The 26,215-nt window shown below is 53.0% G+C and overlaps 9 protein-coding genes across 9 annotated transcripts; 5 read left to right on the top strand and 4 right to left on the bottom strand.

The window, feature by feature from the left end:
- Window positions 1-3,769: 3,769 nt before the first annotated feature.
- STEHIDRAFT_153990 (uncharacterized protein) lies at window positions 3,770-5,481 on the bottom strand (the record flags this gene model as incomplete). The annotated part of the gene is made up of 4 exons (XM_007301101.1): window positions 3,770-3,831; window positions 3,886-4,287; window positions 4,337-4,651; window positions 4,707-5,481. The coding sequence occupies 4 exons, from the start codon at window positions 5,479-5,481 to the stop codon at window positions 3,770-3,772; spliced, it is 1,554 nt and encodes a 517-aa protein (XP_007301163.1).
- Window positions 5,482-5,829: 348 nt separating this feature from the next.
- On the top strand, window positions 5,830-7,672 carry STEHIDRAFT_74714 (aldo/keto reductase). Its single transcript, XM_007300545.1, has 10 exons — window positions 5,830-6,126; window positions 6,193-6,212; window positions 6,276-6,373; window positions 6,444-6,547; window positions 6,615-6,652; window positions 6,726-6,933; window positions 7,007-7,119; window positions 7,190-7,274; window positions 7,349-7,422; window positions 7,496-7,672. The coding sequence occupies exons 1-10, from the start codon at window positions 6,058-6,060 to the stop codon at window positions 7,581-7,583; spliced, it is 897 nt and encodes a 298-aa protein (XP_007300607.1). The 5' UTR covers window positions 5,830-6,057; the 3' UTR covers window positions 7,584-7,672.
- A 1,140-nt stretch (window positions 7,673-8,812) lies between these two features.
- STEHIDRAFT_51955 (asparagine synthase) lies at window positions 8,813-11,285 on the top strand (the record flags this gene model as incomplete). Its single annotated transcript, XM_007300444.1, has 9 exons — window positions 8,813-8,978; window positions 9,043-9,191; window positions 9,250-9,817; window positions 9,893-10,183; window positions 10,255-10,357; window positions 10,418-10,568; window positions 10,629-10,747; window positions 10,852-11,010; window positions 11,192-11,285. The coding sequence occupies 9 exons, from the start codon at window positions 8,813-8,815 to the stop codon at window positions 11,283-11,285; spliced, it is 1,800 nt and encodes a 599-aa protein (XP_007300506.1).
- Window positions 11,286-12,481: 1,196 nt separating this feature from the next.
- STEHIDRAFT_52275 (Dbl-like domain-containing protein) lies at window positions 12,482-15,965 on the bottom strand (the record flags this gene model as incomplete). The annotated part of the gene is made up of 7 exons (XM_007300468.1): window positions 12,482-13,124; window positions 13,188-13,246; window positions 13,322-14,128; window positions 14,192-14,760; window positions 14,818-14,996; window positions 15,055-15,608; window positions 15,666-15,965. 7 exons carry the CDS (start codon window positions 15,963-15,965, stop codon window positions 12,482-12,484), a joined length of 3,111 nt encoding a protein of 1,036 aa, XP_007300530.1.
- Window positions 15,966-16,125: 160 nt separating this feature from the next.
- On the top strand, window positions 16,126-16,989 carry STEHIDRAFT_52185 (uncharacterized protein; the record flags this gene model as incomplete). Its single annotated transcript, XM_007300464.1, has 2 exons — window positions 16,126-16,349; window positions 16,401-16,989. The coding sequence occupies 2 exons, from the start codon at window positions 16,126-16,128 to the stop codon at window positions 16,987-16,989; spliced, it is 813 nt and encodes a 270-aa protein (XP_007300526.1).
- A 281-nt stretch (window positions 16,990-17,270) lies between these two features.
- On the bottom strand, window positions 17,271-17,642 carry STEHIDRAFT_51041 (uncharacterized protein; the record flags this gene model as incomplete). The annotated part of the gene is made up of 2 exons (XM_007300375.1): window positions 17,271-17,510; window positions 17,580-17,642. The coding sequence occupies 2 exons, from the start codon at window positions 17,640-17,642 to the stop codon at window positions 17,271-17,273; spliced, it is 303 nt and encodes a 100-aa protein (XP_007300437.1).
- Window positions 17,643-17,806: 164 nt separating this feature from the next.
- STEHIDRAFT_74706 (P-loop containing nucleoside triphosphate hydrolase protein) lies at window positions 17,807-21,572 on the top strand (the record flags this gene model as incomplete). Its single annotated transcript, XM_007300544.1, has 11 exons — window positions 17,807-17,883; window positions 17,997-18,231; window positions 18,298-19,107; window positions 19,181-19,345; window positions 19,418-19,617; window positions 19,720-20,156; window positions 20,224-20,335; window positions 20,414-20,606; window positions 20,669-20,738; window positions 20,912-20,928; window positions 21,058-21,572. Coding segments are annotated over 11 exons (2,432 nt in total), but the record flags the coding sequence as incomplete, so codon positions are not given.
- A 230-nt stretch (window positions 21,573-21,802) lies between these two features.
- STEHIDRAFT_153982 (NAD-P-binding protein) lies at window positions 21,803-22,807 on the bottom strand (the record flags this gene model as incomplete). Its single annotated transcript, XM_007301100.1, has 1 exon — window positions 21,803-22,807. The coding sequence occupies one exon, from the start codon at window positions 22,805-22,807 to the stop codon at window positions 21,803-21,805; it is 1,005 nt and encodes a 334-aa protein (XP_007301162.1).
- A 2,741-nt stretch (window positions 22,808-25,548) lies between these two features.
- On the top strand, window positions 25,549-25,938 carry STEHIDRAFT_153981 (uncharacterized protein; the record flags this gene model as incomplete). The annotated part of the gene is made up of 3 exons (XM_007301099.1): window positions 25,549-25,577; window positions 25,650-25,748; window positions 25,812-25,938. The coding sequence occupies 3 exons, from the start codon at window positions 25,549-25,551 to the stop codon at window positions 25,936-25,938; spliced, it is 255 nt and encodes an 84-aa protein (XP_007301161.1).
- Between the last annotated feature and the right edge of the window lie 277 nt (window positions 25,939-26,215).

Genomic DNA, 26,215 nt, shown 5'->3' with positions numbered 1-26,215 from the left:
TTTGTAGGATATGGTTGTTCTGGTGTGGTCGTGACAGTTTATCTTCGGTCTGAGTCTTGTCTATGGTAAAACTGATCTTACTGTATGGCATGTTGATCGTTCGGGGACTCTGGGCTCTGAACCGTTTGACGTTCACAAGGTGTGTAACCGTTCAATAATCCTCACCATTTCAAAGTATATTTATTCGGCCTTCCTCTTGCGTTGTCTTTCTCCAGAATCCGAAACTCCTCATACGTGTCATCGCCTGCATCACCACAAAGAGTCCCCAGGAGCTTGGATGGGACACACACTTCAAAATGGTGGTCGGCGATCCTGAAAGAGTACCTCTTGAGTCATGCCATTTGTGGGAGGTGTCTGGTGGACATCGCTTCAGTCCTCATAATCGTTACGACCAGCACTGGTGGCTTTTGTCTATGCTTAAACCAAATCAAAAATCCTCAGACGGCCAGCGCAAAAATTTCGTTATATGGGGTGCCATCAGCTTAGCCAGAGGAGAGGTGATCCGTGGGAGGGCTACGCGAGTATGGAAGGCATGGAAGGAGGAGGATCTGGTCCTCGACGTGGAAAAACGGAAGGTGTGTCAATGTCTTATTCGCCTCCATTTCTTGTGCCCTGGCTGATCTAGCCACAGATCCATGTCATCAAGGACAATTGGCGTGACGAACGTCGAGGGCTCGAGGGAAAACTCTACGAGAAAATCGGGCCTGATGCTCCTGGAGTCGCCTCGATGTATTCGTACAAGACGGTTGCCTTTGACGGCGAACCGGACACAATGTTAGGGCTTGCACGAAAGGGACTATCCCACTCTGGTGCACCGCTTAATCTCCAGACCCCACAGAACAAACCGTCCCGTGTATACTCCCGAGATATCTATATCCACAAGAATTGTTTACCCGGCGATTGGGATGATTTTTTCGAAGTCACTCCGACATCAGAGCCCGCACATCCCAAGTGTCGTATTCACTCGCGCACAGTTCTAGAGATTCACGGTTGGCCTATCTCGCAATTCTCTAGCTTACAAGAGTTGGTCGAAGGGTTGCATGACGCCGTCAGAGGTAGGATCACATCCTCCATTGGCTGCTGTAGCACGTTTCTGATTCTTTTCTTTTGGAATAGGACATCAATACGCACTCGAGAAGGGTGTTCTTCATCGTGACATCAGCGACGGGAACGTTCTACTCACGGCATCAGAACAGCCAAAACGCGGTGTTATCATCGACTTCAATTACGCCGTCGACTTTGAAGACCATATACCCGTACTAGACGATGAGCGGACGGTAAGCCCTCTATGTATGCTTCTACATCAGCAAAGGTGCAAATCCCGCCTAGAGCGCCAGAGGCTGCAAGAGCTCCCAGAATGCTCCATTCACGCCGGGTGATCACCGTTGGGAAGAAACGACACGTGAAACGCATCCACGTCCGCCAACGTTCATATCAAGTTCATCTTATTTGCCAAGAGTCGACGCCTGGACATCGTAGGTATGACAGTGCCCAATCCACGCTACACATATACTCCTTGTTCCCCAAGGTCACTGAAACTTGCCCTAAACTGAACAGGTGTGACGTGTCTCCAGGCGTCACGGTCTGCATCTGTCTGCCTCACGCACTCGCCATCTGTGTCCTTCCACTGTATCACTCTCCACCCTCGCAATTGCAAGCTCCCATTTAGCCACATCTCAACAGCCTCTCCGGTCGTGAGAACAGCAAGAGCGACTTCAAGATTGTCCACTATATTTTCAGGTCATATGGTGCGTGTTGGTTCGTGAGTGATCCTTTCTTCCTTGACTTATCATCGAGTACTTCACCAGCCAGTCATGCCGCCTGTGTCGTGGCGAGGGATGCGGGACAAAAGCAGAGAATCAAGTGAGGTGAGTAACTCTTAGCCTCGCCATATGTATCCTGTGTGTCGTGTACCACATCCGCTTCACTGTGTTCAGCAGCCTCCGCTTCTGTTCTGCTGCATCACCATCATATCACTTCGGTAGCTCATACCTACACCGTTGCGACCGACTCCTCCCTGAAGTTATCGCTGTTTGACTTGCCGTCTTTATGTACCATTTCATACCTGCGACACCTTTTGCTACGAGTAACGAGGGTATACAAACTCACATGTTACACTCGTTCGTCCGTTTCACTCAGTGCATTACAGACCTCCGTTCGTATCACGTCCCTCCCTTTTCCCCATCCCCTTTTACTCGTCATTCTATCTGTGGGGCCTGTATTTCTGTATCATAAATATGCATGAATACATGTGAAGTGCCCAATACCACCGTTCGAGTAGGCTATAGAATGAGCAGGATGGTATCCATACTGAAATGAACCGAGAAAATGTGGGAGAAAAAGAACATTCTATTTTTGCCAAGGAGAATGATCGACGAGTGTAATCGGATGAATTATACACGCTCGCGGCGCGTCTTGACGCGTCTTGGAGCTCTCTAGGAAGCTCTCAATAGAGGGGGTGTCTCTAGAATCACTTGCCGGTCTAGGAGCTCTTGCTAGAGCTAGCAAGAGCCTCCCAACTTTGCTGATGTACAAGACAATCTCACAAAATTCTCTCTAGGGCACTTTAGCGTTCATGAGCGCGGAACTGGCAGATTCAGATCACGAGCCATATTGGACTCATGGTCCCTCGGCCACGCTCATTGCTCACCACAAGGGAGTTCCCCGGGTCACATACAAGGTCAATCGTCACGAACCTATACATGACCTTGAAGCTTTCTTTTGGATTCTTTGTTGGTTGTGCATTTCTTACAACGGACCTGGCAGGCGCGTCGTTTTGAACAAGAAGTCCTCCGAAGATAAACGCCTGAAGAACATCATCTATAAGTTATTCGATGGAGACCACGCTGGGCACAACATCGAGGCCAAGAGAAATATCATTACTAGGGACCTGGTTTTTGAACGAAACATACTCGACAACATACAACCTTACTTCTTGCCGATCCACGATACCATCGTCGAGCTCTATCTTCTGCTCCAGACGGCTTATCAGACTCGGACTTGGCCGACGATCCACGAAGACTTCCTGCTCACCCTTTCAAAGGCCAACACATTGCTCAGTGACGCCGCTCAGGACAACACGACGGCAGAGTATCAGGAGATGGAGCAGATTCAGCGTGATTTGAGGGCACTCGATCTTTTCCCCAGAGCGAACCCGCTTCCTGCGGACGACGCGAAGGCTGCAGAGGAGGAGGCTTCGGACGAAGAAGCTGCGGAGGAGGAGGATGTGGTCGAGGCGGAGGAGGTAAAGATGAACGATGCCTCTAACTCGAAGACCAAGAGGAAGGCCGATACCGACGATTACGCGGAATCCTCTGGGGCGAAAAAGTCTAAGATGATCTCTTAGGCGTCTCGCCGACTTCCTACTATGGCTTTGTTTCGAAGCCTTCCGCTACATTTGATGTTTTATGTCGTTCTTTTTTGACTACATGTAATATTAATATGGATACATCCCATACAATTCAATTACATCTCACTTTTCGGAAGATGTGTGATCGAAATTCCATCGGAATCGGAACACAAGGACTTGAGTAGATTGTGAGCCACACGCCACGCATAGTAGATTGCTAAAAAGGAGGAAGAGTAGCGCCAATAGCTGATCACCAAATACTGAGAGCGTGTCGTAGGGGAGAGGGGACTTTCTGGTTAATGGCAGACAAAACAGAGAGAGCATACAACACAGCAAGAGCAAGAAAAATGAGAAGAAGAAAAGGTGTTGTGATAATCGCCAATCGCTAAGTGCGTGCTGTAGGGGAAGAGGGTCTGATTTTCAGACACCGAACTGCTCCCGTGCTTTCATGACTTGCTCCGCTCTTAGCATGGCGGCGGTCACTGCGAAACATATCAAAGACTGACACAGCCATGAAAGCATATGAGACAACGTACAATTAGAATGTATCATTGGCCGCTGAACATAGCTATCATCAGAGGCCACCGAACTCTCAGATTTCTGCCGAGCCTTCTCTGCAGACTGGAGGGCCTCCAGGCCGTTGGAGATCTTTTGAAGGATTGATTCCCTCATCTTCTCCTGCACCTCAACATTTTTCTCAGAGAACTTGGGGCACACCCATGGGGCGACGAGTTGACTGTGGGAGCCGCGAGTGTGTATTTCCAACGTCGTCACCGCCCTGTACGCCGCAAAACACTCACCACACAGGGTGCATAACAGCTTCGAGACGCCGAAGTACGCGTAGAGGCCTGCCTGTCTGTGGAGGCTTGCAAGAAGCATACATTCGCAGTGAGGATAGACAGACTCGTACTTGGGCTGTATCTGTTGACGAGGCACGTCTGATTCGATAGTGAGGACTCAGGACTCAAAAGGGTGATATCCACATACCCTGTTTCGGTAACCGGAGGTTTTTGGGGAGGTCAAGGAAAACCTGTTCCAATACGTGATCACCGATCGACTTCCCTTCGCCATCCTTCTCCTCATCTTTCTTCCACCCGGACTCCTGCGCAGCTTGCCGAATTGTATCCAGTGTGATGTTGACAGAGATGGAGATGGGCGGTTGGGGATGGACGGCAACGACCTCGACCTTTGGGTCAATGAACGGGGCGAGAGAGGTAGACGTGACGAGGCGAGAAACGCATGAAAAATTACGGTGCGGAGTGATGAGTTTATTGATCCAACGCGCCAAGTCGTAACTGGAGCCTATCAAAGACGGATGAGCATTGCGGTATCGGGCGATCATCGGTGAAATCCTTACGGTCAAGGTAAAGCGTGCACAAGTTCAACACGTCCTGTCCCCGCTTGTTGACAACACGTTTGCCATATGATGCCTCCAGAAGCTGCATCGCTATATTCACCATGGCCGAGTCCTCTTTTGTCGGAGTCACGACGTCCCGGAGTGCAGCGTCCATAACTCTCAACGCCTCCGCGAACTTGGTGAGCTTTTCGCGCGCATCTGAGTCTCGCAGATCCTTGAGGAGATGCTGATGATATGCGAGAGTGTGATCATCGGGTGGGTTGCTGCGATCCGCCTCGGCGTGGACGTTGCCGTCCTCGTAGACAACATCTCGAAGAAGCTTGTTGAAGTCGTCGTATCGCTTGCGGAAGCGTTGCCTGAGTTTAGGCCACGCATACCCGATCACCCGATCCTCCAGATCATCGAGCTGTTTAATAATGGCGGGGTCCTGAACGTAGGGAGGAGAGCCCGGTATGCGGGAACGGATATCCCTGATGCAACGCACGATGTCTTTCAGGTGGTTGACGACAGTCTGTGGAACGGGGCAATTTTCGGCGACATAAAGGGTCACGAGGTCTTGGGTGATTGTAACACCTACGGCAACCACCTGGCCCTTCGCCTTGCAGACGGCGAGGGTGGCGAGGGCGTCCAAGAGTTGGTGTGTGCGCCTATCGTCTTTGACTTGCGAGGAGGTAGCCCTCCGGACATTCTCAGCATTAGGTTCGGGTAGACCAGAGGCGAGGGTAAATAGGGTTTGTAGATCGATGGATGGGGGTTGCGAAGACGAAGCAGGCATAGTGGATGGGTGACGGTTCCGTTATTTGAATTTTGTTTGAAGTAGAGGGAGGGACAAAACGATCTTGGGACGTTTTATCGAAGGTGGGGGATGTAATAGGGCAGAGCTGCAATGAATATTGGAGAATCAGGCGCACGACGGTTGAACGACAGCTACTCTGCCTTTGGGAGAATGATAGTGTCGAGAGAGAAGTCACTTAGTGAACGCAATCCACCCAACAGATCTGGTACACGGAGATTGCCGGTGGTCGCGCCTCGCGCCGCCACCCGCTTTAGACTATCGCCACAGACCGTAGTATTCTTTTCCTCTCGAGCTCGCTGATATCTCTGTGCACAGGGCCATTAGATTGGTTGCTCCATGTCCTTCTTGATATATGGACCCACAAGACATCGCCTTTTAGTTCGGCGGCGTTGGCTGACGCTTCCCCGCTGACAGCCAGTTACAAACACCAGGCTATGTTAGGCGCTCCTTAACTTGGATTTGGTATAAGTAGCCCACTCAGAATGCGGTCATCAGCTGAACCTGTCACCTCCGATATAAGCTTCACCATATTATCAGTTACTTCAGTACGATCTCATGCTTCAACTTCACAACACAGTCAACTTGGGTGGGACCGCCTCGAACATCGCTGTGGCGAGGATAGGGGTGAGTATCAACTTCAACTTCTTGCTGATAGCAAAACTCTGGAGGCTGATGTCGATCTTCGTAAAGCATGGGCTCATGCGAATGACGTGCGGTTTTACTCCTTCTCGGTGTGGCATCCCCAGTAACACTGCGCTTCGTTCTCACGACAGATGGAGACCTGACCCAGTCTCTGACGAAGTCGCTTTCGAGGCCATCAAAACGGGCTTGGACAGTTTGCCTGCGGGTGCTAAGATGTTGCTCAACAGCAGTGGGTATCACTAACGGGATACAAACATCAACGAACCTTAATCGTGAACGTATGAACCATTCCTTTGTAGGCGAGTTCTATGGCATCAACCCTCGCACGGCCAATGTAGAGCTCGTCGCGAGATTCTTTGAAAAATATCCGTCGTATGTGGATAAGGCGTTCTTGTCCGTCAAGGTTTGAAGCTTCTCACGCATTAGTATCCCTCCGCGTAATATATCGAGTGGCTGAGACGTTCTCTTAGGGAGGCTCCAAGCCAGATAGGCTCGAGCGCGATGCATCGTGAGTATTTCCCATCTCTCAGCCTCTGCCGACGCAGTCATCGGCCAACTCACCTAAATGAACATCTACCCAGCCCAGAGAATCTTAGACAAAGCGTCGACGGTATTAACTCCAAACTCCGCGGCACGAAAAGGCTGGACCACTTTGAATGTGCCCGTGTGGACGAGAAGTACGAGATCGAGGACCAGATGCGTACACTCGCAGGTTTCGTCGCAGAGGGTAAGTTCGACCATGTCGGATTATCGGAGGTCACTGCGGAACAGATCAAGCGCGCGAACAAGGTCAGTATTTACTGCATACTCGACGAATTCTGAACCACCTCTTGAACGATGGCTATTGACTGTTGCAATATAGATCGTCGCGGTCTCCTTTGTGGAAGTCGAAATCAGCCCGTGGGTTTACCCACCGAAGATCAAGGACGTTATTGAGACTTGCCGTGAGCTCAAGATCGCGGTCGTAGCCTACTCGTGAGTTTACATCCCAAGCAATATGTGACTAAAAGCCCATCATTGTCCATCTCGTGGCACCTCGTTATAGACCCGTCGGAGGCGGTGCGCTACTGAACAAAGAGCGCAACCCAGGCTTGGTGAAGGTCTTGGACGAAATTGCATCGAAGCTTCAGGCAAGTTGAATTCGTCTATTTGAAGGATGAATTTTGACCTATTAAATTTACATTACGCCCGTCATGATTTCTAGGTCACTCTTGGTCAAGTCTGCCTCGCCTGGGTTGCTTCACGAGGACCGCACGTCATTCCGCTCCCTGGATCTTCGTACGTGATTTCACTCCATCCATGAATGGATCTCTGAGATACATAATGTGGTTGTCGCGACGGTGATGTGCAGGAATAAGGCGCGTTTAGTCGAGAATCTCGCAGCTGGTGACTTGATCCTTTCGCCGGAAGATGCGACGAAGATTGATGCTGTTGTGTAAATGGGGCCGTCTGAGTCCGTTAAGCTCAAACATCGTAGATAATGTACGGACAGTAGGGCATATATGTAGTGGTTCACATCAGTTTCGTTCATTGGCATGCTGAGAGCGAAAAGTGTGAACTCGAAATCTCGGATGTGGTGCTAGATATAATACTCAGTTCACACTGAGTTTGAGTACTCGAGACGGATCTATTCCTGCTGGCATCCCCTTTTTCCTTACTGATGGCCTCTGATGCCTCGATTTTTCCGGATGCTACCGTACCTGGGCCTCCTGCGATAGTGTCTGTGCCGTTTTGAGACATGACAACGAACATGGAGAGGTAGGAGGGATGCCACTCTCGCGTCAAGTTTACCCTGAATGTGAATTGAGCTTTGATGCTCCAACGGGACAATATTGCGAAGTGTTGAACCCGTCACGGGTTTAGTTTACATCGCCAAAACACGATGTGAACCACTACATATATGCCCTAATACGAGGACAAAAACAATATGTGTACTACATTCATTCAAGTACAGCTACTAGGGCATATATGTAGTGGTTCACATCGTGTTTTGGCGATGTAAACTAAACCCGTGACGGGTTCAACACTTCGCAATATTGTCCCGTTGGAGCATCAAAGCTCAATTCACATTCAGGGTAAACTTGACGCGAGAGTGGCATCCCTCCTACCTCTCCATGTTCGTTGTCGTGTCTCAAAACGGCACAGACACTATCGCAGGAGGCCCAGGTACGGTAGCATCCGGAAAAATCGAGGCATCAGAGGCCATCAGTAAGGAAAAAGGGGATGCCAGCAGGAATAGATCCGTCTCGAGTACTCAAACTCAGTGTGAACTGAGTATTATATCTAGCACCACATCCGAGATTTCGAGTTCACACTTTTCGCTCTCAGCATGATGAACGAAACTGATGTGAACCACTACATATATGCCCTATTGAATCACCATTTCCTCTGTGATAATTTTTGCGAGATATATTGAGGTCCCTCGTCTTGACACGACCAATCATAGAGGACCGGAAAGGAAAGCGACGCTTTGAACACGGGAATTGGCAATGGCAAAAGGATGATCGCATCGGCATTGCGCGGCCGGGAGATCGGCGGCGGAATAATATCTAATCTAATCTTCAGTCTTGCAGTTTCTGGTCGAGTCAACAAATTCTGAAAGTTGTCCGTTAAGAACCCGTCTCGCCAGCGAAACGCTGCTTCACACCTCTCTCTACTATCCCCAACAATGTGTGGCATCCTTGCAGTTCACGGCATCGAACAGCCCGGCGCCGAGCGTTCTCATTTCCTCGCACTCTCGAAGAGGCAGCGCCACCGTGGCCCGGATTGGTCGGGCTGTTACGTCGGAAAGCAGAGTATTCTCGTCCACGAACGTTTGGCCATCGTCGGTGTCGGTCCGTAAATTCATGTCTTTTTTCTTCTACGATTGCACTCATATCTTGGGATAATGGTCTGTAGACACTGGTGCTCAGCCGCTCGTAAGCGACGACAAGAAGACTATCCTCGCTGTGAACGGCGAGATCTACAACCATGTCAAGCTTCGTGCTGCTGCCGGAGCTGGATACAAATTCAAGACCCACTCGGATTGTGAAGTCATCATTCCACTCGTACGCCCTCCTCAGAGTCATGCACACTCGTCTATCTTTCTCACCTTGAACCCGTTAGTATCAAAAACATGGCAAGGATCTTGTCAACATGCTCGACGGCATGTTTTCATTCGCCCTCCTCGACGAATCCGTAGAGCCTCCTCGCATCATCGCTGCACGCGACCCCATCGGTATCACCACCCTTTACCAAGGCTGGTCCTCCAAACGACCCGGCGCGACTTACTTCTCCTCCGAGCTCAAGACCCTCGTCGAAGAGTGCGACAAAATCATCTCCTTCCCTCCCGGCCACGTCTACGACAGCCAGGATAACTCCACGACGCGTTACTTCGAGCCAACATGGTGGGACGGCGACTCCGAGGGCCCAGAGGCACCGATACCTACGACGAAAGCCGACCTGACGTTGTTGCGCGAGACACTCGAGGCTGCTGTTCGGAAACGACTGATGTCTGAGGTTCCGTACGGTGTTTTGCTGAGTGGTGGTCTGGACAGCAGTCTCATCGCTGCTATCGCCGCCCGGGAGACCGAGAAGGTTGCGCTTGCTCAACATGTCGCTCGTCAGAAGAGGCTCTCAGAGATCGCTAACGGTCCCGCTACTCCTCCCATGAACGGCCCCATCAACGAAGATCGTACGTACCACACTACCGTTATCATGGCTCAACTTGACTGACTCTGACCGCGTCTCTGACATGCCCGTATGTTAGTGACCATCGCATCGTGGCCACAATTGCACTCATTCTCCATCGGTCTAGAGAACTCTCCCGATCTTATCGCTGCACGCAAGGCCGCTCACTACCTTGGCACGATCCACCACGAATACGTCTTCACCGTCCAGGAAGGTCTCGACGCGATTCCGGACGTGATCTACCACCTCGAGACCTACGACGTCACGACCGTCCGTGCGAGCACGCCTATGTACCTCCTCAGTCGCAAGATCAAGGCTATGGGTGTGAAGATGGTGCTGAGTGGCGAGGGGAGCGATGAAATCTTCGGTGGTACGTCTTATTCTCCGTATCATGTCCCAGTGTTCGTCCGAATGAACTCGTGGTGCGTATGTGTGCTCTAGGTTATCTGTACTTCCACGCCGCCCCAGACGCGAAGTCGCTCCACCAAGAGTGCGTTAAGAGAGTCAAGAACCTCCACACATCCGATTGTTTGCGTGCCAACAAGTGAGGTCACAACCATACTCGGGCATACACTCTGAAAAGCTGATCATTATTGTTGTCAAGGTCCACAATGGCTTGGGGTCTCGAAGCTCGTGTGCCATTCTTGGACAAGGACTTCTTGGAGGTTGCGATGAACATCAACCCCGAAGAGAAAATGTTCAGCAAGGGCTCTTCACAAGAAGTTGACGAGGACGGTTGCCCGAAGATGGAGAAGGTAGAGCGCCTTATTTCCTTATTCATGATCACCCGTCGCTCATCATGTCATCGTTTACAGTACATCATCCGCAAAGCTTTCGACATCTCACCGGACGGCAAGCCATACCTCCCACGGTCCATCCTCTGGAGACAAAAGGAGCAATTCTCAGACGGCGTCGGATACTCCTGGATCGACGGGTACGCTCACCTGCCTCCCTTACCACTCCCCTCTCCTCTTCCCCTCCCCTCTCCTCTTTCGTCTCGTCTCGGCTCCCAAAACTGACCCTCCCTCCTGCCAACAGCATGAAAGACCAAGCCGAACACGCCGTCTCAGACGCAGCCTTCGCCAAAGCCTCAGAACGCTGGCCCCAAGACGTCCCGACGACGAAAGAGGCGTACTTCATCCGTGACATCTTCGACGGTCTCTTCCCGTCAGAAGCGGCTGCCAGCACCGCCGTCAGGTCAGTACCCTTCACCTCAGCTCTTTCGCATCACCCATCATTCCTTCCCACCCAATCAACCATGACCGATTCAAACTCATCTCATTCCATTATCGATGAACGAGCTTGTCGATCTATCTTTTATATAACACTAAATACCGAATACCGAACGCTAACAAATCTTATACGTGTATTATCGTAGGTGGGTCCCCCGAGGCGACTGGGGCTGCGCGGCAGACCCGAGCGGCAGGAGCGTCAGCATCCATGCCGCCGCTTATGGCGCGAGCGAAGAATGAGGCAGGGCGCGGAATAGGGAGGAGCGGGAAGAGCAGGGAAGAGGGGAAGAGTAAGAGGGAAAGAGCAGAAAGCAGTATGCGATGATTATGGTTGTACAGTGAAAAAATTCGTCGTCGTCATTGTTGTTGTGGGTACGAAAGATACGATATGTCTATCTATATAGGTCCAGTACTGAAATAATAGAGCTAGAGGCGGGTGTATACATTAAACTTTGGGTGCGCGCTGGAACGAGTGAAAGAGGGCCCGGGGAGGGAATGAGAAAAGAATATAGCGCCGTGACAATAACAGGAATCGAAAGTCGTTCGACCGTTCAGTTCAGTTCGAGGGCAAACATAAGAAAGCCACTGATAAGATCACTCAAACGGGTTCGATCAGGCAACAATTCGAGCGACGCGACTGAGGTTTGGAGATTCGGAGCAGCAGAGATGTGTGATTCGGTTCACCATCATAGAGAGTCAAGCGTCACGTCAACAAAAAACCCGACCAACCAACCAACCAACCGAGCGAGCGAGAGAACAAACGTGAAAGTGGAAAAAAGAGGAACGGAGTGAGTGAGCGTGAGTGTGAGGTTGCCTCGGACGACGGTATGATCAGCAAATGTGAAAGGGGAAAAGGGCCATACTAAAAACAGAAGATAACAAAGAGTTCCCATGACAAGGCGAGACAAGGCGAGGCGAGAGGCTGACAGCATGCAAAAGACGTATGGATGGATGGTATCGCGCAAAAACAAAGGGTAAAAGAGAGGAAGAGGAAAAAGGTAGGTACTGATACGAGAAGTAACGAAGAGATATAAAGAAAATGATCCTTGACGATTCAGACAACGAGCAGGACTGAAACAAAAAGCTGAAAAACTGAAAACTGAGGGAAAGAGAGAGAGGGGGATGAGGATGAGGAAATGATGCATTGACCAATAAAGAGAGATTCAGAGAGAGAGAGGGAACAGAAGAGAGGAAAGCATGCATATGGTAGAGAAAGAGAAAAGCGGAGAGAAGATAGTACGATACGATACGGTGCGTGCGAACGTGAAAAAAAGGGAGCAGGAGCAAGGAGAGTGTAAGTGTAATAGCGGTCATCAAGAACGGAGGGATCCAACTGTCAGGGGAGAGAATCGTGATTGACAAGGTATAGGCGTACGAGCATCATGCAAGAAAAAGGAAGACGGAGCGATAGGTGGTTGCGAAAACGATCTAAGACTTCAGACAGCGTTCAGCGATGGATCCTGCGCCATCATCTGTCGATAAAGACCCACTCCAGAATCCTCCGACGGCGCCGGACTCGCCAACATCTTATTCGACGTCGTCGTCGCCCTCGTCGCCGCACTCCCCTGCGACACATTCCTCGTCCTCTTCGCCATCGGCGTCGGCGTAGCCGTCGCCCTCGTACTATTCCACGCCGGCTTCGTTGTCGTCGTAGTCGTGGTCGTCGTGGTCGTGGTGACCCGGACTGTATGACCCTCGTCCGACGCGACGCCCCGACGACTAGACGGCGTCCCCGACGCCCCCGTCCTCCGACTCGCAGGCCGACTCACGCCATGTCCGCCGCCGCTCGGAATCTCATTCGACACGAGCCTCGTACCAAACTTCGCGTTCGCCGACGATTCCCTGTTATACCCAGACGGCGTAGACGAGCCCGGTCGTCGCGTGCCGCTGCCGACGGGCGGTTTCGCCTTCATGACCGGCTTTTGGAGCGTCACCTTGTCTGCGCCCCAGTATGAGAAGGACATCTTGGACTTGCGGTCGGAGTCGTCTGATTCTACCCCACCGTCCTCGTCGTCCTCTGGCATGGGGATTATTCGGGGTTGGATGGAGGTGTGGATGTGTGATCGTGAACGGGCGACCCTGAGATTATTATCATGGCTGTCAGAAAGGTTGCGTGAAGTGCAGAAATAGCAGAAAGCCTACTCTTCCATCGTCACCGCCCCTTGACGTGGTTGCGCCACATCGATAGTCCAGTTTTCGATCTATCACAAAGACTCGAAAATGAACAACCAGACTCTGCACAAACGACCCGAAAGAAAAGAAAAGAGAAAACCGACCTTGAGGAACTTATACATATTCCTTGGCCTCGTATGCGAGTTCCTCCGCCCCGTACTCGCATACTTCGGCTTCCCCTGCAACTCCGGCATCGAATTCGCCCTCGAATTGTACGCCCCGCCGAGCGGCAACGACGTCGTCCCCGTCCTCTGGCACTTCAACACCACATCATTAAAGATCACCAACCAGAGATCCTTCTTCCCGCCCACGCCGCTCGACCCGGGCTGCAGCGCGTCGCTCAGACGCTTCAGGGACGTCTTCCCCTTCACGTTCTTCGCGGTCCCGTTCGAGACCGGCGGCGGCGACGACTTGGTGGCGACCATCTCGCCCGGCGAGGCGACGTACATCCGCTCTTCGACGAGGACTCTCGACGGTTTCGGCACAGCGAGCTGCTTGACCTTATCGAGCCCTTCAATCCTCGCAAACACGTCTCTCGTCTTATCCCTTTCCTCCTTCTGTATCTTCTCGTCCTCGATCGAACGCACGATCGTCTCCACCTCCGCCACCATCTGCAACGTGCTCTCGTACTCGAACGTGGAGGGATCGGTGTGGAAGAGCAGGTTCTGGAAGAGGAGGGGGTATTTGAGCAGACGCTGGAACGGTTTCGAGAGCGAGATGGCCAGGCCTGTTTCGCCCTTCTCGCCTGCGTCGAGTTCGAGCCGTTGGAGGAAGGCGCAGACTTTGGACCATTCGTCGGCGTCTTGTTTCTTTGGCTTCTTTGAGCTGACGGTGTTCATGCAGTCGTCGACCTGCTCGAGGGCGCGTTCGAGGTGTAGGACGTAGTCCGCATAGCCACGAAGGATGTTGGACTATGGCAAGTACGCGCATGAGGAGACACATACAGACGAGAGAGAGGAACGAGAGCGACGTACGTTGGCAACAAAGACATCGGCCAACGATCGCACGAGCGGATACTGCTCGTCATATCGCTTCCTAAGCCCCTCACTCAACTTCAAATGCCCGTCCAATATACTCCGCTCGATAGTCTCCAAACACTGCCTCAGATCGTCCGGGATCTGATTCGGAGAAATCCCCCCGTTAGCAGTGATATTATTATTGTCCGCCTTCGTCTGGCTCTTCTTCGTCTTGCGTAACACACGCGACGCAGGCGTGGCCGTCGACTTGCGCTCCCGGTCCCTCTCTGCCGCATTCGGCGAGGGACCGACGAACGACTGACGGCCGAGCGACTGCGTCGACGCGGTAGGATTCATCCGTGGGGGCGGGGGTAGGGAATGGTGCGATCGCGAGGGGAAGGGCACGATGGGGTTTTTGCCGGCCGATTTGCTGGGCGAGCCGTACGGAGATCGTGGGTGGTTCAGCTTTGCGGCGAGCGAGGTCGCGGTCGGTCGTCGAGAGCCGGGGTAGTCCTTGCCCATCTGGTCGTCGTCTTCGTCTTCGGAGTTGATGGATTCGGCGTCCATGGTCGGCGCGTCTTTGTCATCTTTTCGGGACGCGGTGTCGGCGGCGGCAGCGACGGGTGGGGTATCTGAGCGGAAACCAAGGGGAGAGAGAAAGCGGGAGGCGATGGGAAGATGATCCAAAGATTCTACAGGGGAATCAAAGCGCGGGAAGTCTTCGTAATCCATGAGGCCGGGGGAAGCGACGGGTGAGGTCGAGTATGGATGTAGTAATGGCACGAGGAAGGTATCCTTCATCTTGAGCAGCTCGGCTACATATCTGCATGGCGACGGAGTGAATACGGTGAACATATCGGGATAAATTGCGGGCAACTCACCGCTCCTCGCTACAGACGATCTCGAACAACACCTCCTGCCTTGTTCTTTCCCTTGGGCCCAAATTAGAAACAAGATCTTCCTCGGTAGCTTCACTCCAGGAGGCAGCGGGTGCGACGTTGGTCGTGCTTGCGGCGCCTGATCTCTGGGAAAAGGGCGTGTTGGAGCGCAGGGACGGGTGGATGGAAGCGCCGTCACCGGCAGACTTCTGGGGGAATGGAGAGGTGGCTGAGCGCGTCGACGTCGGGCCGCCCTTGGCGGTGCTCATGCTTGCCTTGGAGGTCGAGCCTACGTCTGTTCGAGAAGCGGAGGCAGCAGAAGAGGTAGAGCCACGAGCATCCTTGCCGTGCGTTCCCTGGAAGCGCGACACAGGAGTCTTCGTGGCGGCGGTAGATTCGGCGACAGATGGGAGGGTCGCATTAAGACCTGAAGGAGTGGGTGGGGGAGAGATGAAGGCGACTTTCTTCTGGATATCGCTGTTGGCACCCGAGGTATTGACGCTGCCATTGGTGGCCTTGCGAGAACTGCGACCGGTGGAGTCAGGGTCGGCTGGTGGCTTTGCAGCGGAAGTGCGGGTGGAGACGTTTGCTTCGGAGGGGTCTTCCTCTGCGACGTCGGAGAGAGGGGGACGGTCTGGGGTTGTATTTACAGAGCCAAAGTCAGGGAAGGGAGAGGGAGGATCGTCTATCGGAGGGAGCGGTCGGGACGAAAGCTCAGGAAGAGGCTTCGTAGAAGCAAGTGAGGAGGGAGTCCCACCTGGACGCTGCTGCTGTTGCTGAGGGGGCCAGTCGGGGAGCGGAGGCAGCTGCAGCTTCTCTTTCGAGTACAGGCGAGTGCCATCGGCGTCCTTGGGGCTGCCGTCTGAGAGCTTGTCCTTTGGGGCTCTGTTGAATCTGTTGAAGAAGGCCTTCATGGCGGACGGCCAGCGTGAGCGGTGGAGACGACAGCGACGACGACGACGGCAGGACGTGGGCGGGGAAGGGGACGATGGCAATGGCGATGGCGGGGAGAGGAGAGGAGAGAGCGAGCGGACGAAAAGGGCAGCGGCCTCGTGGCAGCTCGCGTCGACAGCCATGGCCGCTCTCCCCGCTCAGCACACAAAGCACCTTAACTCTCTTCATTACCCCTTCCACGACAACGACTTCCTCCTCGCTCAGCGCGACGATGGCGTATCCAACGGCACTGCCCTCTGGCTCGGCGGCCAGCTCATGGCTGCGTTCCTCTCTCAGACCCTCGCCACACGTCGCACTCCCCGTCTTCGCGCAATCGAGCTCGGAGCAGGCATCGGCCTCACATCGTTCGTCCTTTTCTTTTCGAATGCATACCATCATACTTCCTCCGCTCTCAGTCTCGTTCTCAGCTCCATAGGCGTCGACGTCCTCGCCACAGACACACACCACGTCATCTCCTCCGTTCTCCGCTACAACGTGCACCAAAACGCGCCCTCTGAATCCGCTAGCTCTGGCTCTATCCAAGTCCGCGAACTCGACTGGACAGTACCGCCCGACAAATGGAGCTGGGACAATACCTCCGTAGTTGCCTCATCAAACTCAAACGAACAAGTACCTCTACCGTCAGATGAAACAGACCTCCTCGGTCCCCCGTTCGATCTCATCCTCTCCTCCGATACCCTCTATTCCCCCAAACTAGTCACCCCCCTCCTCCGCACCCTGCACGCCCTCAGTCTCGCCTCCTCCCAACAACAACGCTCCACTCGTTTTCCTCCGGTCTACATCTGCCTCGAACGACGCGATCCTGCGCTCATCGACGCTGCCCTCGCCGAAGCGCGATCGGACTGGGGTTTCGTTGTCGAGCGTGTGTCGCAGAGGAAGGTGTGTAAGGCTATGGGGAAGACGGGGTTGGAGTGGGCGAGGGAGGAGTGGGAGGGGATTGAGATTTGGAAGATGGTGTTGCAGAAGGGGCAGGGGAAAGTGTAAGTAGTACGACGTGATCATGGTTGTTCATGACGAGGAAAGACGGAGAGCTCGATCGAAACCGTGTTTGCCCTGTCATTGTCAATGCCATTGTGAGACAATTGCGTCAATAAATTCGAACTCGATCGCGAGAGGTCCGGTGAGAGGGACACATACCAAATCCTTCCACGTCTCCGCTTCGTCGTTCTGCGTCTGCAATGCATACAGTTGCATAAATCCCTTGAACCTTCATCCGCAAAAACTCATCGACTTCGCTCAACTTTGAAATGGGATAATCGAAAAACTCACGTCAAGCATCCATCCTCCGTAACATCCATATACTCCCCTATCTCCTCCTTCTCCTCCGCACTCAACTCCGCCCCATTCGTATCCCGCGCCCATTCATCGAGACCTTCGGCGGTTAGGTACGCTCCTTCCGGTGGGGACAACAACTGCGCTCCAGATGGTGGAGAGGAGGATGGAGGGGAGGGAGAGGGTTTGGGCGTGCAGTATTTTGCGAAGATGTGTGCGAGGCAGGTTTCGAACTGTATTGTATTACCGTGATTCACTTGAGCATGAAGAGAGAGAAATTCCATGTGAGATGTAGCACGGACCTGTTCGGTAATCCCATCCTCCTCATCTAACAAAAGACTGCTATTCTCTACGGGCGAAGACATGACTGTAAGGCTGTAAGGCTTCAAATTCAAAACCCCTCAAGAGACATTTTACATTCAAGTTTTTGTGGCGCACGTGGCCGCGCGATAGGGTGCGTGTGGCACCATACGTACTGTATGTGGCCACGTCTTGTTTCTGACCACCACCACCACCACCACCACCACTACGATGTCGAAACTCGAGCCGCTCTCCATCGACTCGCTCCTCCTTAAACAAAAAGCTGAGAAAGAAGCCGCGTCTAAGGTCCGTCTCTCTTCTCTCTTCCCTCATCCTCTCCCTTCTCCCCACCTCCTCCCCCATCCACGTACTTCAATATCTGACAACCCCCACCCCCCCTCCACCCCCACAACACACAGCCAAAATTCCTCTCCAAAGAAGAACGCGCCAACCTCGCAATAGCCCGCCGCGCCGCCGAACTCGCCCAAGAAAAAGAGAAAGTAACCTCCGTGCAGCGGGACCGCGAGGCCCTAGAACGAGAAGCGGAGCAGCTTAGGGCGAGGGAGAGGGATGCGAGGGGGACGTATGGGGGTGGAGGTGGGGGTGGGGGTGGGAGGTATGGAGGTGGAGGAGGTGGTGGAGGAGGGGGGAGATGTGAGTCCTTTTCTGTTCTGCTTCGTGTTTAGAGATAGGTGGGCTGATGAATGGAATGCCGTGAAGACGAAGATAGGTATGACCGAGATGGTCGGGATCGGGATCGTTACAATAGACGAGATAATCGTGGACGTCCTGCTCCTCCGCCTCCAGCACCTGCTCCCCAGGGCGGCGGAGGAGGAGGAGGAGCAGGCTACGCCGGCGTACCCACAGGTCCTCGCGCCGACCGCTCCAAAGCCCCTCCCACCGGCCCATCAGCAGCCGCCTCTTCCTCCTCTCCCGCCCCCTCATCATCCATGCCCCCTCCCTCCCTCCCTCCCTCCCACGCCTCCACCCCCACCCCCTCTTCTCACCCAACCTCAACATCCACCTACACGACAACAACCTCCGACTCTTCATCAACCTACGTCCCCCCCATGACCTCCTCCGACCTCAGCGCGATCCGCTCTCGCTATCTAGGCGTCGACAAAAAAAAGCGCAAGATCCGAAAAATGAACGATCGGAAATTCGTATTCGACTGGGACGAGCAGGAGGACACTTTCAGCTCCGCCGATGCGCCCCATATCCTGCCTGAGGGCGTGACGAGGCAGGGCGCGCAGGTTATGTTTGGGAGGGGTCATATTGCCGGGATGGACGATGGGGGGAATTCGAGCGCTGCGAGGAGGGAGGCGGGTGGGACGGGGACAGGGAAGGGTGAGACGGGGGGGAAGGGAGAGACGAGGGCGGCGGTGGATCCGAATCTTGCGGATCCGATGGAGAGGAGGAAGGCGGCGAAGGCGGGGTATGATGATCGGCATTGGACGGAGAAGCCTCTGGAGGATATGAAGGAGAGGGATTGGAGGATATTTAGAGAGGATTTTAGTATTGCGGCCAGGGGTGCGTTTCGTCGTGTTCACTTTTTTTGTTCTTCCGTGGTTTGTTAGACTGATGTTTTTGTTGACATGTGAAGGTGGTAATATCCCGCATCCGTTGAGGTCGTGGTTGGAGTCGACGATTCCTCAGCAGATTTTGGATGTGGTGGATAGTGTGGGGTATAAGGAGCCGTCTCCAATTCAACGACAGGCTATTCCTATAGGACTGCAGAATCGCGATATCATAGGTATCGCAGAGACCGGTATGTCCTTTCTTTCTTTCACTCAGTATTCCCGTAGGGTTCAATGGCTAATCGCTGCGTGTGTGTGTGCAGGTTCCGGAAAGACCGCAGCGTTCGTGATCCCCATGTTGACCTTCATCTCGAAGCTCCCACCGTTCACGGACGAGAACCGGCATCTGGGACCGTACTCGCTCATCCTAGCCCCGACGCGTGAATTGGCACAACAGATCGAGTCTGAGGCGCGCAAGTTCGCGACGCCACTCGGGTTCAAATGTGTCTCTATTGTCGGAGGCGTACGTCTGATCCTTATCCCTCTCCTACCTCTCCGTTTTGCATTCTCTCATCCATTTTTTTTTTGTTTATTTGTGTATATTTGATGTTGTACACATACACAGCGAGCCGTAGAAGAACAACAATTCAACCTACGCGAAGGCGCCGAAATCATCATCGCCACCCCGGGCCGTCTCAAAGACGTCCTCGAGCGACACGTCCTCGTCCTCTCCCAATGCCGCTACGTCGTCATGGACGAAGCCGACCGAATGGTCCACCTCGGGTTCGAAGTCGACCTGACCTTCATCCTCGATAAGCTTCCCTCGGAGACGATGGAGGGCGAGGACACGGGGCAGAGGATGGACGTCGACGGGGAGACGATGGTTAATGTGGGAAGGACGAGGGTGACGACGCTGTTTTCGGCGACGATGCCGCCGGCGGTGGAGAGGCTGGCGAGGAAGTATTTGAAGAGGCCGGCGATTATTACGATTGGTGAGGCGGGCAGGGCGGTCGATACGGTCGATCAGAGGGTGGAGTTCGTTATTGGGGAGGAAAAGAAGAAGTGCGTTTGCTGGTTTCTTTCTTCCTTGTTACTGCTAGCGCTTGCTGATCGCTTGCTTGCTGCGAAGGCAACGTCTGTTGGAGATCTTGAACAATGGAGGGTTCCAGCCGCCCATGATCGTCTTCGTCAACCAGAAGAAGACCGCAGACCAGGTCGCGAAGGATCTCTCTCGAGCAGGTGTACGTCCCTCTCCTCCCCTTCTCCCCTTCCAATTACTCCATTCATTCTCAGATACTAATACTTCGTATCGCGTGTAGTGGAACTCGTCGACGCTGCATTCGGGCAAGAACCAAGAACAGCGAGAGGCGGCATTGCAAGCGCTGCGCAACGGCGACGCCGACGTCCTCGTCGCGACCGATCTCGCCGGGCGTGGTATCGATGTGCAGGACGTGTCGCTCGTCGTTAATTTCCAGATGGCGAACACTATCGAGGCTTATGTGCATCGTATCGGTGCGTTGTTGCCAACATTTCCCTCCGATTAGAAGACTGACTGACCGAGTGGCTGGATACAGGTCGTACGGGACGTGCGGGCAAGCAAGGTGTCGCGATCACGTTCTTGACGAACGATGACGATGAGGTCATGTATGTCATATCTTCCTTGTTACTTTTCTTCCCTGCTCCTCTCTGTCCCTTTCCCCTATCTAACAGAAAACCCCCGATCCAACACTTTTTTGCTTTGACTTTTTTGAAATGCTTTTGGAATGCCGAGGAACAATCTTATCTGACCTCTCCTCCTTTCTCTTACATCTTTCTAGGTACGATCTCAAGCAAGGTACGCTTTCCTCCCTTCATTCAAACTCAAATTCCCATCCCCATTCCCAATCCTCTATCTCCACCTTCCACCTCCACCTTCCTCATTCCCATCGACGTCTCGCTAACCCTTCTCGTCCCGAAATTCCAGAAATCTCCAAGAGCCCGGTGTCGAAGGTCCCGCCGGAGCTCGCCCGACACGAGTCTGCGCAACATAAGGTGTCGAGGGAGATGAAGCGCAAGCGGGAGGCGGACGACCTGGGGTAAGACGTTGTCGTTTCGTGCTTCCCCTCAGAGCTGCGATATACACTCGAGTACTAGTCTTTGGGCGCGATGTGTTGTGCTGGGGGAGGTTGAGAGTTTCCGAGGACTGAGTCGCCGAGATTGTGGGTGGGTGCCAGGGTGGGCTTGGGTTTGGGGAGTCGAACTCGGCGTCGGAGGCTCCTTGGTGCTGAGAAGTTATTTGTATATTTTCTGCTGGCCGTGTAATGCCTTTTGTGCGGATGCGTTGCAATCGGACCTCTTCGGACTGCGGTATGCTACCTTTTAGTGCTACTACTACTCCGTAGCTGGGTTAGCTTGTGACTTTGTTCTGGTATTTCGAATTTGGAATACTTGCTCGAGTGGCTAGGTAGGATTGGTCTGGAGAAATATCATCGTGGTCAGTGTGCTCATAATACACGCGAGCAAAGTATTACTAGGTCTAAGTTCTCTGAATGTGTGGCACCAGAGCGGGCAACTTTGCCACTTCGCCGCAGATCGCAATGCCAATAGTTTCAGATTGGCTGTCTGCCGCACACAAACAAGACTATACCGGTACGCTACATGTTTCAATACAGGGTATAACAAGATAAACAGACATATCCACGCAGAACGAACCCAAGATGACAAAACATTCACGTATCCTTCTTCTTCGCCTTATTCTCCTCGTCCAACTTCCTGAGCCTTGCGATCTCCTTGCCCATCAGCGAAACGACGACAGACCTCGGCATCATCGCCAACACGGCCCCCATCAGCGCATGCCTCCAATACGCCGTCACGAAGACCTCGCCACAGCCAACGACCTCCAGCGCCGCTTTCGCCATCACTCGTCCGGTGGGTGTAAAGAAGGATGGGGCGGAGAGGTTGGAAGAAGACGATACGGAGTGGAGGTTGATAGCGTGAATCATGACCACTGGTGCCGTCCTCCTCGTCGAAGGCGACGATGGTGCGTTTCGGAGACTTGGGTTCAACGGCGAAGTCGCCTCGAGCCAGCGGGTCTGCTCCTCCGGCAGCCACATCTCAAACTGCTTCATCTCCGTCGCGAGCGCCTCCGTGAAGTCAACAAAGTAAGACTTTGCGCCCGAATGCACGGCGAGGAGACTCGCGGGGTATTGGGAGGTCAGGCCGCCGATGTTGAGCATGGCAGACGGCTCGTTTTGCGCGAGAAGGGGGAGGAGACGGGATGTGAGGAGCGTTGGGAATTCGGTCTGGACGCGGAGGACGTCGAGCATCTCGGAGGGCTTTTGGTGTGCGAAGGGTGTCCATTTGGATTGATAGCCGACGTTGTTGACGAGGACGGTGAGGGGTATGTTGTTGGATGTGATCTCGTGTACGAGGGCTTCGATGTTGGCTTCGACGTTTGGATCGGCAGCGTCGTAGCAGAGCGTGCGGATGTCGAGGTCTGGGTGTTCGTATTGGAGAGAGGATTGTACGGAGGCGAGGGAGATGGGATTGCGGCCGTGTAGGAGGAGGTTGAAACCGCGTGAGGCAAGCTCCTGAGCGAAAGCATGTCCTACTCCTGCTGTTGAGCCTGTGACGAGAGCATAAGGCTTTGAGCTGGGCAAGTCTGGAGTACCGTGGAGGCAGAGGTCGATGGAGGAGGAGCGCACAGAGCGGTATATAAAGTTGATCAGACCCATGAGATGGTCAATGTTCAAGTTGTTGTGAAACAAAGCCAATAAACCACCGCTATATCACCGCTATGCTATTCCGTTTCGAGGTCTATCCCAGCGTCCAAGCGGGCAACACCGTAGCCTATTCAGTTCAAACAGTTCAGAAGCCCGTAAACTTTCCCGAGGAGACCGAGTATATTCTGCCAGTCCGGGTTTCATTCAAAGTCCTTGTGAATTATGAGCCCAGTGTCCTAGCCCAGCCGTAGCGAGAGATTTGGATAGGATGTCGTTGTCTACGCATTACGACAAAGTCTATGGAGGCAGAAAGAAACGTAGGAAGGCTCGGCGGAGAACTGGAAACTGATGAAGGGATAAACCGTGAGAATCCTGTTACGTCATAATGTGGCAGCAGGAGAACGACTCGGACTCGTTGATCTCGACAAGCCGCTCGTCCCTCTTTGCTATGCATGCCTTTCGGATGATTTTGCATGTTCCTCGCATCAGTGCTGTGAAGCTCTTCCCAGCAAACCTGGTCATCTGTGTCCGTAGAACTCTAGGGTACATTCCAATCGAGTATCCTTCCATTGCCACAATGTTCAACAATTGGTGTGTTCTTCCTCAGACTTGCCATCCTCCGAATTTGCGCTTGACATCAATGGGTGTTCTATGATCACATAATTGTCCTCCTTGAGTCCTTTATGTTTTGTTCATCCCGCTCTGGGTCATCAATCTATGTCTCCAAACTCTAAAAACTATGCTTGAGCTGCGACCATAATCATATCCCCAAGGGACTCAGACTCTGTAGGCTTGCTATTTCATTGGGACCCCGGATGTGACACATTGGGCTTGTCCTTCTTCAGCGCTAATTGCGTGTCTACGGTCCGATTACAATATCCACCGTCCTACCGCGCTCTTCAGTGGTAGGTCATAGATTGAAATTTAATCATGGCGTTGCCAGTGGGCCACGCAGAGTCATCATATTCATCGTGCGCTGACATATCACTACTTGCTTGCTCTCCCGTTCGACGGCCAAATATACCTTCATCAAAGGTGTAAATGATTTCCAGCCTTCGGATCGGACGCCACATGATTGGCAAACAATGTTATAACGGCGTCTCTGGACGGTCCGACCTCACATCTAACTCCACGGAGGGCCACTGAGCGCCGTGTTTGTGCTCTACAGGATGATTGATTCGCTCACAACTCACGGCGCTTTATTGCCTAAGAATCCGACCGCTTTGCATGATCATCGCCGTACGATTCGGAGCAGCTGCCTAATAACGGGGGCCACAAATGCGACGCGGCCAGTAATGGCCTGACATGTACGTCCTCTACTATCAATGTTTGAACCAACTCGATTGATCACCGTCTATGCCCAGGTCACGCCATATCCAGACAGCTTTTTTCTTCCTCAGGTGCAACTTTACGCATACTTATGGGGACGAAGAACTCGAAACTCGATGACTTATGTCTAGTCTCAGAAGAACCGCTTTGAGGTGAAAACGCGACACGACCCCTGCGCATGTATTTATATGTATGTCAGTTTCATCCTATCCCAGGTCTAGGTGTGTCGGGCGTACACTTGAAGTGCCACCCACGCGGAAGATTATGCATACCATTCACTCAGGCTGCCCGAGTCCACCGATGCGAGTCGTATGACGGTCGCATCGCAATCGACGATATATGGTTCGGCCTCACTTAGACTAGTAACTCAAGCTTGAACCTCTCGGATTCCCGTGACCGTGATTTTTCCCATTCATGATCCTCCATGAAATAAACCGAGTCTTTCGCGTCTATTATACGACTGTCGGAAATATTGGCCCGCACCATTGCTCAGCCTTGTCTGCCAAGGCCAGACATTACGATCCGCATCCCACAAGAATTAGCGCACTGGGCTTGGGACAAAGGACCATCATACTTGGTGCGCTGCCGCTGAATACCAGCGGCGGGTCTAACGCACAAGAGTGGCGTTGCGCAGGGCAGTCATGCATGCGGCGATCATGATTTATTGTTCCACAAGACGCTTCTTTGCGCTCGACATCACCGCCGGCATAAGGGTTCCTTTGTGGCGTCTCTGTTAGGGCTCACTGGCAGCTTACACTAGAAGAGACTGGCTGGCTCTGATTCTCCTCCTGACCTGCCCTTCTCGCAACATGCTCATGTGGGTATAAATGCTGGCTGCCACACTGCTGCAGTATTGGGATGGGCCGAGAAACAAAGTTCGTAGTCTGAACGCACGATGTACTACGGCACTGTGAATCACGTCCAGAAGGACTGCTAGTCTAGCCTGGGCCTTGTGGTATATTATCTGATAAACGCGCAGCAAGAGCGAGGCGTACTACACTGTAACACCTGAGCACTCCTGAAAGTGACTCCTGAACATACCGCGGCCGTTGATAATTACTCGGAGTGGCGGCGAATGGCAGGAAGTCCTGATAATTCGCGACCAACCAGCAGCACTCACTGGTAGTCCTTTCAGAATCGGGGATCGGAGTCTCGAACGAGTCTTTTTCCTTCCTCATGCAGGAAGATCCCCAGGCCTGTCCGAGATCTCGTGCAATACGCCGCCGTAAGAACATGGAACTGGCCCTTTGAGGCTAAGTACCCCGATTCGTCGTCAACGTTTTCGTGTCGTGTGACCCACAACTTATTTTTCCCCAGAGATCCGCGACAGAACTCGTGGGTTCTATGTACGCGTCGCGGGGTAGTCGAGTCGGAGATATGATGTGCACCTCGGACCCCAAGTGTGTTCGTGCTTTATTTACACAATGTCTGGACCAATCTTCGAAGAGGATTCGTGAGTCCGTTTGCGCGCAACCACTACCTTTGAGCTCGCATAATCGGAAACAAAACAATGCTTAGTGCTCAGGCTCAATAGGGTCTTGATAGACTTGGACTCGTCCGAGTCGACGTATGGGCGCAACGCCGCAAATCGGACGAACGGACGGACGCAAGTTGAGCGGTTTCCGTACGTATTGCGACAGCTCAATCTCCAGCGGATACTAACCCCATACTGACTGCCACGAAGTAGTTCTAAGCTCATCGACACGACCTCCAACAACACATCAAAGCGCATGCATGATTATTGGAGTTCAAGATCCGAGGACTACGTCGACAGTAGCACAGTAGTGACGGACACTGGTAACGAACCTGAATGATTGTGACGAAAAGAAACCGAGCGCTGCGCAACAAGTCATTGGACAAGCTAGAGTGTGAGCAACAGGGAGAAATAGGAGGACCTGTCTCGAAGGGGACGGAGATATAATTCTCTGGCGAGCGGTATCCCAAAGCGCAAGTGTTCAAAACGGTGAGTTGAAGTGGTATCATCCTCTCGGACTCGAAGTCCGAGTATGCGGACCAACGGAAGCAAACGAACCTGTTAGATCCCAGAGAAGAAAGGAATGAACAGGAGGTCAACAGTCTACGTGGTGATGA

Source organism: Stereum hirsutum, assembly GCF_000264905.1.
Source record: "Stereum hirsutum FP-91666 SS1 unplaced genomic scaffold STEHIscaffold_3, whole genome shotgun sequence".
Classification (NCBI taxonomy): domain Eukaryota; kingdom Fungi; phylum Basidiomycota; class Agaricomycetes; order Russulales; family Stereaceae; genus Stereum; species Stereum hirsutum.
This window is presented reverse-complemented; position numbering and strand designations above follow the sequence as displayed.

Coding starts and splice junctions, on each gene's coding strand:
- STEHIDRAFT_74714 (XM_007300545.1), top strand. CDS start 6,058: ATGCTTCAACTTCACAACACAGTCAACTTGGGTGGGACCGCCTCGAAC. Junction 6,374..6,443: donor TAAGATGTTGCTCAACAGCA/GTGGGTATCACT, acceptor ATTCCTTTGTAG/GCGAGTTCTATGGCATCAAC. Junction 7,120..7,189: donor ATCGCGGTCGTAGCCTACTC/GTGAGTTTACAT, acceptor ACCTCGTTATAG/ACCCGTCGGAGGCGGTGCGC.